At 32.2% G+C, this 13965-nt stretch overlaps 1 protein-coding gene across 1 annotated transcript in view; it reads right to left on the bottom strand.

Annotated features, from left to right (window-relative positions):
* LOC118541633 (phospholipid-transporting ATPase IB-like) overlaps positions 1 to 13965 on the bottom strand; it is a 158438-nt gene that overhangs the window by 23062 nt on the left and 121411 nt on the right. Inside the window, 2 exon segments of the mRNA XM_078070016.1 lie at positions 4893 to 4973; positions 10832 to 10952. Coding sequence (XP_077926142.1) covers positions 4893 to 4973; positions 10832 to 10952 — 202 coding nt within the window.

Below are 13965 nucleotides of genomic sequence, written 5' to 3'. Positions count from 1 at the left end.
TGATTATTGATTCAATTTCTTTACTAGTAATTGGTCTGTTTAAATTTTCTATTTCTTCTAGATTCAGTTTGGAAGATTGTATATTTCTAGGAATTTATCCATTTATTCTAGGTTGTCCAATTTGTTGGTATATAATATTTCATAATATTCTCACATTTTTGTATTTGTGTGGTGGTGGTGGTATTTCTCCTCCTTCATTTTGGACTTTGAGTGCTTTCTTTTTTTTTCTTTCTTAAAGGTTTATCCATTTTGTTTATCTTTTCAAAGAACCAGCTCTTGATTTCATTGATCTTGTCTATATTTTTACTTTCTTAATGGTGTCTTCTGATGCACAAGCTTTTTTCGTTTGTTTGTTTGTTTGTTTTAAGTCCCATTTACTTATTTTTGTGTTGTTTATGTTGTGGCGTCATACATCTAAGCATCTTCATCTAACCAAAGTCAAAAATATTTATCCCTATACGTTCTTCTAAGATATATTTATACTTTTAGCTCTTACATTTAGTTCTATAATCTGTTTTGAGTTTACTGTGTGTTTTGTGTCTGGTACACATCCAGATTTATTCTTTTGTAAATGAATATCCACTAATCTCAGAACTGTTTTTCAAAAAGACTATTCCTTCCCACCCTCCATTGAATTGCACTGGTGTACTTGCTAAATATCACTTAATAATAAATACGAGGGTTTATTTCTCAATTTTATTCATTGGGATACACACACACACACACACACACACACACACACACACTTATACCAATATTGCATTGTCTTGATTAATTGCAGGTTTGGAGTAAGTTTTGAAATCAAGAAGTGTGAGTTCTCCAACTTTGTTTTTCTTTTCAAAGATTGTTTTAGCTATTCGGAGTCACTTATGTTTTCATACAAATTTTAGAATCAGCTTGTCCCTTTCTAAAAATTCAGCTGGGACTTTGAAAAGGATTTAATTGGGCCTCTAGATTGATTTGAGAAGTATTGCCAGCTTATCATTATCGCATCATCCAATCCACAAACATGGGCTATCTTTACATTCATTTAAGCCTTCTTAATGTCTTCCAACAATGTTTTGCAATTTTCAAAGTATAAATTTTGCACCTTTGTTAAATTTATAAGTACTTTCTTCATTTTTCTTCAGTAGTTAATATAATTGTTTTCTTAATGTCACTTTCTTATTTCTGTTGTATAGAAATAAAATGGATTTTTGTATATTAATCTTGTACCCTGAAACTTTATTCTAATAGTATTTTAATTTTAGCATTTTATTTTTATAACATATAATTTTAGCATTTTATATATATCATGTCATATGCAAATAGAGATCATTTTACTTTTACTTTTCTAATCTGGATGATTTTTATTGCATTTTTATGCCCAACTGCACTGCCTAAAATTTCCAGTACAATAGTGAATAGGAATGTTGGAAATGATATTTTTGTCCTGTTCTTGATTTTAGGGGAAAGCATTCAGGCTTTCACCACTAAGCAAAATGTTAACTGTGTTTTTTGTAGATTTTTTTTATCAGTTGAGGAAGATCCATTCTATTCCTACGGTGTTGACTGCTTTTATCCTGAAGATGTATTGGCTTTTGTCAAATACTTTTTCTGAATTTATTGAGATGATCATGTAGTTTTTATCCTTTACTGTTATGATGTATTACATTATTTTTGGATGTTAAACCAATTTTGCATTCTTGGCATAATGCCATTTAGTGTTTATATATAACCTTATATATATTTCTAGTTTGGGTATGTTGATATTTTGATGAAGATTTTGCATCTATACTATTTTATGAAATTTGTTTTAAATCAGTTATGAAAAGACAGAAGAAATATGCATTTACACTATCTTACATGAGTATATAATAACCTTTGCCAAGGCTCTTTGTGGACTGGGTTTACTTATTTTTAATCTGAAGAACTTCCTTTAATATTTCTTGAGAAGTTTGTATTATAGTAACAAATCCTCTCATTTTTCTGTTTATATGGAAATGTCTTTATTTTGCCTTCATTTTTGAAAGATTATTTTGCTGGGCATAAGTTTCTTGGTTGACAGGTATTTTTTTCTCTCAGCACTTTGAATTTGTCATCCCACTGCCTTCTGGCCTCCATTTTTTTGTGTGTAATGAGAAGTCATCTGAAAATCTTATTGGAGCTCCTTTGTACCTGAGTCATTTTTCTTTTGCTGCTTTCAGTATTATTCCATTGTTTCTGGCTTTCAACATTTTTGCTACAATGTGTCTGGATATAGATCTCTTTGCAATTATCTCATTTAAAGTTCACTGAGCCCCCTTGGATGTACACATTAATGTTGTTAAGCTAATTTGAAGCTCTTTAGCTACCATTTCCCTGAATATTTTTTCTACTTCATTCTTTTTCTGCTCTTGTTCTTATACTCCCATATGCCTAGATTGGTGTGTTTAAAGGCTTCTCACATTTTTTGAGTCTGTGTTCATGTTTCTTCATTCTACTTTCTCTCTGGTCTTCAAATTGCATACTTTCTATTAATGTAAGATCAGGTTTCATAATTTCTTCTTCCAGTTCAAATCTACCATTGAGTCACTCTAATGAATTGTTCTTTTTTTATTATTATTAAAATTTTCAACCCCAGAATTTTCATTTGGTTCTTTATTAGAATTTCTCTCTCTTAATTGGCAATCTTTGATGTGCCTTTATGCCTTCATACCTTTATGCATTTCTTTTGGCACTTTGAACATGTTTATATTGGCTAATTTGAACTCTTTGTTAAATCTGACATGTAGGGCCTCTCACAGGTAGTTTCTGTTACCTACTTCTTGGTGTGTGGCTCATGCAGTCCTGTCTCTTTGTGTGTCTTGTACTTTTTGGTTGTTGTTGAAAACTGGAAATTTTACATAATATATTGTAGCTACTCTGGACACTAATCCCCCCCTCCCTTTAAGGCATATATTTGCTTTGATGCTTGTTTATTTGTTTTGTGATTCGGTTGGCTATTTTAGTGAAGTCTCTTTCCCCAGGGTTAAACCTTGGTACTGCACCTTGGAAGGTGCAGCGCTGGGCAAGCAAAGCCCCCTTGGTGTTATCTGGTCTGTCCTATGTTTTTCGCTGATTTCTCCCTTAAGCTATCTGACTCATTTGGCATTATACCAGCTGTTAAGGTCCACTAATTACCCAGGGGTTAGTCTATGGTTTTTGACAATGTTCTGGGGCATAAATTGTACAGCAGGCTGAGACAATTAAATTCAGGCTTGGATAATTTTGAGACAAGTCTTTGAGGTTTGTTCTCACCTCAGGAGAGCTATTTTTATGTCTCTGTCTCTGGTTCATTCTGATAAATTAGTAGGCCTATGATTTAGCTTATTGGTCTCAATGAGGAAGAGTTATTATTTTTGAGAACATCCCTAGACTTGAACTCTCCCCCTAGTCTGTTTCAAATAGTCACTTCCTTTGGGAAGAGTTTTGGAGCTATCTCTTCTTATGTACTACCTCTCACCATAGGCAAAATCTTACTGCCACTACTCTTGGTGATAGTGAAGTTGTAGTCACTGGTCTTCTTGGCTTGCCTTCCCAACAATCTCTTAGAGATTCTCTGCCTTACAAGCAAGCTGTGGTGAAAGTGATCAGGAACCCAATATTCTTAGCCTGTAATGCCTGTGGTAGAGACTCTGTCTGATGGATATAAGTTGACTGGAAAAGGGGAGCTCTAACCTCTTGGCCACACTCATCAGGAATTTTGCCTCTTTACCTCAGAGTTGGGGGGGATGAGAAATGCTGGTAACCTGCCCCTCCTGTGAGATATGGTAACCCTGATTGATAATTGAGAAGACTAGTAGTCCTACACCCTTACCCTATCTGCCTGCAATGGAGCTTCCATCAGGCAGGTTGTGAATAAGAGAGTGAAGGAGTAGGTCATGGCTACAATGTCACAGACTTTTGACATTCTTACTGAGTTGCAGTAGATTTGCTTGAATAAATGTTTCTTCATTTGTCTTTAGGACAATATCCAGAGTTGTGTTTTTATAGTTTTGACCAGTTTGGCTTATTTGGTTGGAGAGCAGATCCAAAGAGCCCCTCACACTTCGATCCCAAAAGGAACTTTTTGTAAGGTTGTGATTTTGCTGTATTTGTCATCATTTGAAAGTTTTGCCCATTTTCTTTACAAGGAAGGGCTTTAGCTATATTAATGGCAGATCCATTCTTTTAAATACCAACAAACACAAACACATGCAACTCAAACTCAATGTTTAAAAAAATATGTCCACAATAAAAGACATATTGCTAGTAATACCCAATGAAAATTAAATCTGATTAAAGAAAAATAATTACACTTTATACCTTAATTTGTGGCTGTGAACCCATTATACAGCAATAGCATACTTCATAAGTATGTGTCCTACATTTAGATGTTTTAGACTCAGGTCAGTCTGTAGAAACACTTCACACATAATGTTTGTGGTTTTTTTTTTAATTGTACATCAGGAAAGGAGACTTGGTCTAATAATAAAGTATACTGAACTTGTGTTATAATCTAAATTGAAGCGTGGAGTTTGGGAAGTGAAACAAGAAACAGACAAATTTCAAACTTACAGAAGGTATCTATAATTCATTAGAACTGTTGTGTTTTCTGTCAGACCTTCTGACTCAAATATTTATTACAAATTAACAATAAAAGCACTAATTTTCAATTTATATATGTCAAAGACAAAGAAAATGTGTTCTAAAGATCAACTGTTAAATCTCAACCAAATTGTAATATTACATATAGGTAAATATTTTTAAATTCCTTTTTTTTTTTTGCCTTCAGTTCTTTCCATGGAGACAAACACATACACACACACACACACACACACAAACACAGAAATATTGGCCCCAGTGAGAAAAACATGCTCTTTGTTGAATATATGAAACAATGAAGCCATTACCATGCTCCAGCATTTTCATGGGCATCCAGAAAAGAATGAAGGAATGGATCAAAGCATTTAAACACTGAAACCAAAACACCTAAAAGAAAGCAAAGCAAGAAAGTTATAGTACATTGTTCCAAATCTAAAAACGTGACATTATGAAATATGCTTGTAGTTTGAAACAGTTATAAAGCCAAAATGTTTTCCTGGAGATGGAAAAATTCTATTTCTTCTACTTCTAAAAGAAATGACTGTGAAAGTATGGGATATTATTTGAAAAGAAAACTCATTAAATATAAATGTGTAGAACTCAAATATAGAATATTTGTTATAAAAAATTATAAAGACCAAAATTATCCAATGAAAAAGGACCAGAAGCAATTTTTAAAAGAAATAAAAATATTTTCAATACTTAGGTTGTAGTATTTTAAATATAATTTCATATGATAAACTCTGCATCTTTACATCTCCACCCAGACTCTGGTCAAAATAAATTTTAATAAACCACATACAATTTTCTTAGAGGAAATCTTAATAATATAAAATCCCTAGGGTCAAACAAAGGTACACCTTGGGGTTAGGAGATGGTTGAACAACAAAAACAAATCTTTGTTCTTTTGGTTCTAAATATATCAGTTATTTTTATGCTTGCCAGGAAGACTTACAGATAAAGGACTAGAGAAGAAAAAAATGTGGAAAAAACATATTTTGTCCTGTAACCTAAATTTCCTGGAGTAAAGCTGTTTTTAGGAAAGAATGTAAGAAACTGGTTTAAAAACACAGCTGATGCCAAATTGGAAAACCTCAAGACTCATGGAACATTGGGTAGAATACATAGAAGTTTTTGTCTTGGTACTGGAGAAAAATTATCCTTGGACTTAGTACAACTCCTGTCCTTCCTAATAAATATTAAGATGCAGATCCACGAGGATTAAATTGTTTCCAGTTAACTTGCTTGTGTTCCAGAACAAAACTCAAGAACATGGTAATACAAAATAAAAAGCTTTTATGCACAGCAAAGGAAGCCATCAACAAAACAAAAAAGCAACCTACTGAATGGGAGAAGATATTTGCAAATGATACATCCAATAAGGAGTAAATATCCAAAATACATTTAAAAACTTCTACAACTCAACACCAAAAAACCAAATAATCTGATTAAAAATGGGAAGACATTTTTCTAAGGATGACATACAAATGGCCAACTAACACATGAAAAGATGCTCAATATCACTAATCATCATGGAAATGCAAATCAAAATCACAATATCATTTTATATCTATCAGAATGTCTAAAGTCATAAACACAAACACACACACACAAACAAGTGTTGAAAAGGATATGAAGAAAAAGGAACCCTGTGCACTGTTGGTGGCAATGCAAAGTGGTGCAGCCGCTGTAGAAAACAGTATGGAGGTTTCTCAAAAAATTAAACATAGAAATACCATATAATCTAGTAATTCCACTACTGGGTATTTACCCAAAGAAAACAAAAACACTAATTCAAACAAATATATTCACCCCTATGTTTACTGCAGCATTATTTACAATAGCCAAGACATGGAAGCAAGCCAACTGTCCATCCATAGAAGAATGGATAAAGAAGATGTGGTATATATATATATATACACACACACACACACACAATGAAATATTACTCAGCTATAAACAAAAGTATGTCATCAACCGTTGACAACAATATGGATGGACCTAGAGGGTATTATGCTAAGTGAAATAGGTCAGGCAGAGAATGACAAATACCATATGATTTCACTTATATGTGGAATCTAAAAAATAGATGAACAAACAAAAAGCAGAAACAGACCCATCAATATGGAGAACACACTGAAGGTTGCCAGAGGGGTGGGGGGTAGGGGGATGGGCAAAGTGGGTGAAGGGGTGTGAGAGATACAGGCTTCCACTTGTGGAATGAATAAATCATGGGTAAAAGGTACAGGCATAGGGAATATAGTCAATGGTACTGTAATAGTATTGTATGGTGACTAATGGTAGCTACACTTGTGAGCATAGCATAATGTATAGATTTGTTGAATCACTATGTTTTACACTTGAAACAATGTAGCATTGTGTGTCAACTACTTCACTAAATTTTTTTTTAAAAATAAAAAACATGTAAAGAAAAAATATTCATATATATTATATATTATTTATATATATGAATATATATAAAAATATCCATCACCTAGGTAAATTTCATGATATCAGACATCCAATCCAGAATTACCAGGCATGCAAAAAAAGCAGAAAAATACTACCCAAAATAAGGAAGTAAATAAATCAATTAAATCCAACCCCCAACCAACATAAATGTTAGAATTTGCAGATAAGGATGTTGAAAAAGTATACTCTATTCTTTATGTTCAAATGGTAAGTAGGTAAATAAAAGATATAAAAAATTTCTAAATAGAAATTCTATGGATTAAAAACTACAATTTTTGAGATAATAAATTTACTAGATTGCAGTAATGCAGATTCAACACTGCAGAAGGAAAAATTAATGACATAGATATTGCAGTAGTAAATTGAAGACAAAATAATTTCTAAAAATACCCAAAATTTAACAGAGAGGAAAATGTATGAAACAAAAATATAGATTTAATGAGGCTTTGGATAACTTCAAGTTATCTAATATATGTATAATTGGAAGCAACAGAAGGCAAGGAGGTCGTCCAGAAAAAAATATTTGAAAAAACAATAGCTAAAAATTTTCTATATTTGATGTAGACTATAAACCAGGAAACTTTTCTTGTAAAGGAGAAAATGGAAAATATTTTATATTCTTTGGGGTCCACATTGATCTCCATTGCAACTCTTCATTTCTGCTCTTGTAACTTTAAAGTAATCACAGGGAATTTTTAAGTGAATGGGCATGGCTACTTCCCAATAAAACTTTATAAAAGCAGGCAGAGGACTAGATTTGGCCTATAGACCATAGTTTGCTGATCTTCTTACTATCAGCCTACAGATCCAAGAAGCTCAAAGTACCCCAAGCACAAGAACCATGAAGAAATGAGACATCACAATCAAATTGCTCAAATTTGGTAATAAAAAGATCTTCAAAGCAGCCAGATGAAAAAAGACACATTAAAGTCATAAAGGTGAAGATAACAGTAATTCCACATTAAAACAATGCAAGTAAGAAGACAATGGAAATTGCTGAAAGAAATAAACTATAAACCTAAAATTTTATGCCAAGCAAAAATAACTTTCAAAAGTAAAGGTAAAATGAAGATTTTTTGAGATATATAAAAGCTGAAAGAGTTCATTACCAGCAGATTAGCACTACAAGAAGTTTTAAAGGAAGTCCTTCAGGCAGAAAGGAAATTACAACAAATAATAATGTGAATCTACACAAAGGATAGAAGATCACTGGAAATAATAAATATATGGGTAAAGATTTAAGTGTTTCTCTTGCTGGGACACCTGGGTGGCTCAGTTGGTTAAGCATCTGCCTTTGGCTCAGGTTATGATCCCAGGGTTCTGGGATTGAGTCCCGCATCAGGGAACCTGCTTCTTTCTCTGCCTGCCGCTCCACCTGCTTGCTCAGTCTCTCTGTGACAAATAAACAAACAAAAATCTTAAAAAAAAAAACCAAACCCAAAAAGTATTTCTTTTGCTCTTTAAATCACTTTTAAAAATGTTCAAACACAAATATGAATATGGTATGGGGTTTTTAACATAAGTAAAAGTAACATGTATGACAATAGTCCAAAAGTCAGAAGGAGAGAAATGGAAGTATACTATTAAGTTTTTTATACTGTGTGTGAATTAGTATATCACTTGAAGGCAGACTATACTAACCTGAAGATGTATGGTATAAAACCTAAACAAATTCTTAAAAAAAAAAAAAAAAGCTAAGAAGCCAACAAGGAGATGAAATGGAATTCACAAAAATTAATCCAAAAGAAGTCAGAACAACAGAAAACAAGGAAACAAAGTTTATTAGGAAAAATGGAAAATACATAAAAAGATGGTAAGTTTACACCAAAACACATCAATAAACACATTAAATATAAATGCTTTAAACATTCAGTATAAAGGCAGATATTATCAGATTGGATAACAAAGCAAGACTACAAACTGCCTACAAGAAACACACTTTAAATATGAAGACACAAATAGGTTATAAGGATGGAAAAAGATACAGAAACAGTAAAAAAAGCTGAAGTGGTCATGCTAGTATCAGACAAAATAGATTTTAGATCAAAGAAGGAAATAAAAAGGTAATTTCTTAATGAAAAAGAGATCAATCAAGACAATGTAACAATCCTAAACATTTATACACCTAATAACAGTACTTCAAAATACATGAAGCAAAACTGATAGAACTTCAAAGAGATAGAGAGGAATCTATACTTTCAGTTGGGACATTTTAGTTCCTTTCCATAACTGATAGAATAATTGGACAGAAAATAAGAATGTAGAAGTTTGAACACTATGAATTTGACCTAATTTAATCATTCTGTACAAGCTAAGATGAAATATTTATAAGCTAGACCATATTCTGAGCCATGAAGCAATATATTTAAAAGGCCCATGTTTTTTCCAGGTGTCTATATTTTTTTATTGAAGTAAAATTAACATTCAGTGTTATATTAGTTTCAGGTATACAATATAATGATTTAATAATTCTAAACATTACTCAGTGCTCATCATGATAAGTGTACTCTTGATTCTCTTTATTTCACCCATCCTCCTACCCAGCTCTCATCTGGCAACCACCAATTTGTTCTCTGTATTTAAGAGTCTACTTTTTTACTCTTGTTGTTGTTGTTCACTTGTTTCTTTCTTAAATTCCACATATGAATGAAATCATATGGCACTTGTCTTTCTCTAACTTATTTCACTTAGCATTATACCCTCTAGGTCCATCCATGTTATTGCAAATGGCAAGGTTTCATTCTTTTTATGGCTGAGTAATATTCCATTGTATATATATATACCACATCTTCTTTATCCATTCATCTATTGATGGACACTTGGGTTACTTCCATATTTTGGCTATTGCAGATAATGATGCAATAAATATAGGAGTGCATAGGGATTAATATGCAAAATATATAAAGAACAAAATACATAATACCAAAAAAAAAAAACAATGTGATTTAAAATGGGCAGAGGACCTGAATAGACATTTTTCCAAAGAAGACCTAACAGATGATTAACTGACACATCAAAAGATGCTCAACATCACTAATCATCATGGAAATGTAAATTAAAACCACAATGAGATATCAATTTACACCTGTCAAAGTGGCTGAAATAAAAAATACAAGAAATAACAAGTGTTGGTAAGAATGTAGAGAAAAAGGAACCCTTGTGTACTGTTGGTAGGAATGCAAATTGCTACACCCACTATGGAAAACAGTATGGAAGTTCCTCAAAAAGTTAAAAATATAATTATCATGTCATCTAGTATGGCACTACTGGGTATTTACCCAAAGAAAACAAAAACACTAGTTTGAAAAGATACTTGCAGGTGTCTATATTTTTTTAAAGCTTCACTAATGATTGAGATGCAATTAGGTTTACTTTTATGGCCTATAAAATGCCTTTAATTCCCCTGTTAAATCTCAACTCCATGATCCCAGGAAGAAATCATTCCAAAAGAATCACTTGTCTCATCTAAAAAGACGAAGAAAAGTATTTTCCAGGACTGCCCCATTGCACAACATGCCTCCTGAAGCTGCTCAGTGCACAATTTGTGGGACCATACATGGTGCCTTGCTTCTTTTTCTTTAAGGCTTCTCTTCCCCACATATTATTATTTAAACCTCAATTTCCTGGATAACCTAAACTACAAGGTAAATGATTGCACAGGGCTGCATCCCTTGGTTTGTAAATTATTTTTTTAAGCATCAGAAAAGGAAAAGACCAAAGGTAACTTTCGTGTTAAGTTGAGCTGAAAGGCCTGCAATAAATCTTCTGTTTTCCTTTGTGTTGAAAGTATTCCCTGCCTGAGAAATCCTGTAGAGCTGTGGATATGTAAGCAGGCTCTTCTGACTGCAACACTGTTCAAAGATCCCCAGAGTAAAAGGTGGTAATGAAGTGAAAATCTACATAGAAAACAAGGATTTAGTAAAAAGAACTTTTAGTCTGTAATGGAGTTAATATTGTAACAATGTCAATTTCCTGACTTTGATAATGTATTACAACTATTAAGATATCATTATGGGGGAAATTGGTTGAAGGGTACACAGAACTGTTTTTGCATCTTCTGGTAAGTCTTATACGCTATTTAAAAACAAAAATTATTTACAAAGATGATATTAATGAGTCACATAGATTCAAACATATTTAACAAATCATGACTTAATTTTTCTGATTGATTTGAAACTGTAAATGTTGCTTTATGAGCATAAAATGAATAAATTTCTTCTGTTTAATGAGCATAAAAATAAATTGAATATCTAGATATTTAAATAATAGGCATGATACTGACCAATATATCTACCAATAATGATATCTGTATCCCTCATAAGAACCAGTTGGTTTTATAAGCTAGTTCACTTGCCAGGTCTTGGTAGGTAGTAGTTACTCAGTAAATAGTGTTGTGAATGTTCGATTAAAAAAAATACACAAAAATTCTTTATCTTGATAGTTATTATCAGAAACAAAGGGATGTTTCCTACTCATTTACTCTTCAAATATTTTACTAAGAATCATTATGCTAGCAACCATATTAAATGAAAAATACATGATCCTTTAAAAAGTTCTGGACCTTGTCAAGGAGGGAACCTTGTAATAGTAGGTATAATAATATGAGAAAAAAAAATGGTGAAGTAAGGGAGAAGTTAAAAAAGGAGAAAGAAGGGGAAAGGAGGAGAGGGGAGAGAAAACGAGGAAAATAGCAGGAAGATAGAAGTGACATATTTCTGCTCCATACTGTTTCTGTTTCTACGGCAGTTTAACCAGGGATTCTTCACAAAGAGCAACAAGATGGTACAAGCTTCAATGAGCAAGCATTTTTCACATCTTTGGGCTTCTTGTATCTGCTGTTGTCTCATTGGCTAAATCAATCACATGACCAAACTCAGCGTCAGTGTGAGTGGGTACACCAAAAGATGTGGATACAGAAGGGCATGGACAAATTTGGGGACCTTTATTATAACAATCTAACACAACATATGACCTATGTATATTTTCTAGAATTTTATACAGAATGTTGACAGCAACTAAAGCAAGCATTATTCTTTGTCAATCATCCTTTTTTTTTTTTTTTTTTTTGGTCTTATTACACTGGCTAGGACCTACGGATGATGTTGAATAGAAGTGGTAAGAACATACATTCTTCTCCTGTTCTTCATCTTAAGGGAACAGGCTTTGCCATTAGGTATGATGTTAGCTGTAGGTTTTTCATAGAAGCACTTAGTGCTCATCAGAAACAAATGGCTGGTGCTGGTGTAGATTGGTGTCCCAGGGCTCGTGGAGGTGATAGGTTGGCTAGGACACCCAGACCCTGTTCATTCAACAGAGTTTAAGTCTCTGAATGTAAGAGTTGATTTACTTAACTTGCCATTTAATTATATCAATATCTGCTTCATTTCTAATTAGTTTCTAATAAGCTATGTTATTCTTACATAGGATTCTGTGTTATTAATAAGTTAACACTTTATAATTAAGAAATATTCATCTTCATCACTAGCCATATTTATTTTTCTGAAGGCTATTATTTCTGTTATTAATATAGCCACTTTGGCTTTTTTTTAATTATTGTTTACAAGGTAAATCTTTTCCCATCCTTTTCCTTTTTACCTATCTGTGCCTTTATATTTGAAGTAGGTTTTGATTTTGTTAATCCAATCTGACAATATCTGCCTTTTAATTAGAATATTTAGACCACTTGCATTTCAGTGTAATTATAAATGTGGTTGGATTTAAATCTCCCATCTTCCTATTTTTTTCTATTTGTTGCATTTAGTCTTCCTCTCTACCTTATTTACTGACTTCTTTTGAAGTAATTGAAATATTAAGATTTTTATCTCCATTATTGGTTCATTAGCCATAACTTTTGGGGGTTTTAGTTGTTCTTTAAGGTTTACAGTATACATATGCAATGTATCACAAAATTCAGATAATAGTACACTCTCAAATCCCTCCTCCCATTCTTTGTGCTATAGTTATCAGACATTTTTAATCTAAATTAATTACAAATCCCAGAATACATTATTAATTTTGCTTTAACAGTTATCTGTCATCATGATTGAAAATGAGGGGGAAAGTGTAAGTCTTTTATTAATTCCGACATAATTAACATTTCTGTTCCTCTTTATTTCTTTGGATAGATCCAAATTTCATCCTGGTATACTTTTTCTTTTGTTTGAAGAGCTTCCTTTAACATTTCAAGTATTATAGGTCTTCTGGTGATAAATTTTCTATTTTCTTGGTTTATTTTCAAAAGACATTTTTGCTGCATATAGAATTTTGGGTTAATGGATTTTTTTTTTCTTTCTTTAAGATCTTTAAAGATATTCCATTGTCTTCTGCCCTGCATGGTTTTCAATGAGAAATCTGCTTTTACTCCTACATTTATTTTCTATACATAATATTTATCTGGTTGATTTAAAGATTATTCTCTTGGTCACTGATTTTCAACAATTAGGTTAAGAAGAACATTTGTGTGTTTTCCTGATTTTTCTCTCTGTGCGTCTATAATTGCTATGTCTTCATATTTACTGATCCTATTTCTGAAGTTTCTAATTTGCTCTTAATCCCATCCAGAAAAATGTCCATTTTCTATTTGTATTTTTCATCATAAGGTTCTATTTGGTTCTTTTCTATATCTTCTGTTGTTCTCCTCATTACGTTCATTTCTTCCTTTATATTCTTGCACATGTTTATAAGATTTAAATACCTGTTTTAAGTTCTTATCTACTCTTTCTAACAACTTTATAATTTTTATATCTGCTCTCATTGACTTATTTTTCACATTATGGATCTTATTTTCCTATTTCTTTGCATGACTGGTATCTTTTATTGGATGCACAACTATGAATTTTGTGTTCTTGAGTATTTAATTTTCTTTATTTTTTTCAATTCATTATTTTTAGTTTATTTGTATATATTAGA

The sequence above is a fragment of the Halichoerus grypus genome, chromosome 4 (genome assembly GCF_964656455.1).
Source record: "Halichoerus grypus chromosome 4, mHalGry1.hap1.1, whole genome shotgun sequence".
In the NCBI taxonomy this organism is placed as follows: Eukaryota; Metazoa; Chordata; class Mammalia; order Carnivora; family Phocidae; genus Halichoerus; species Halichoerus grypus.
Note: the sequence above shows the minus strand (reverse complement) of the source record. Positions and strands in the feature narration are given on the sequence as shown.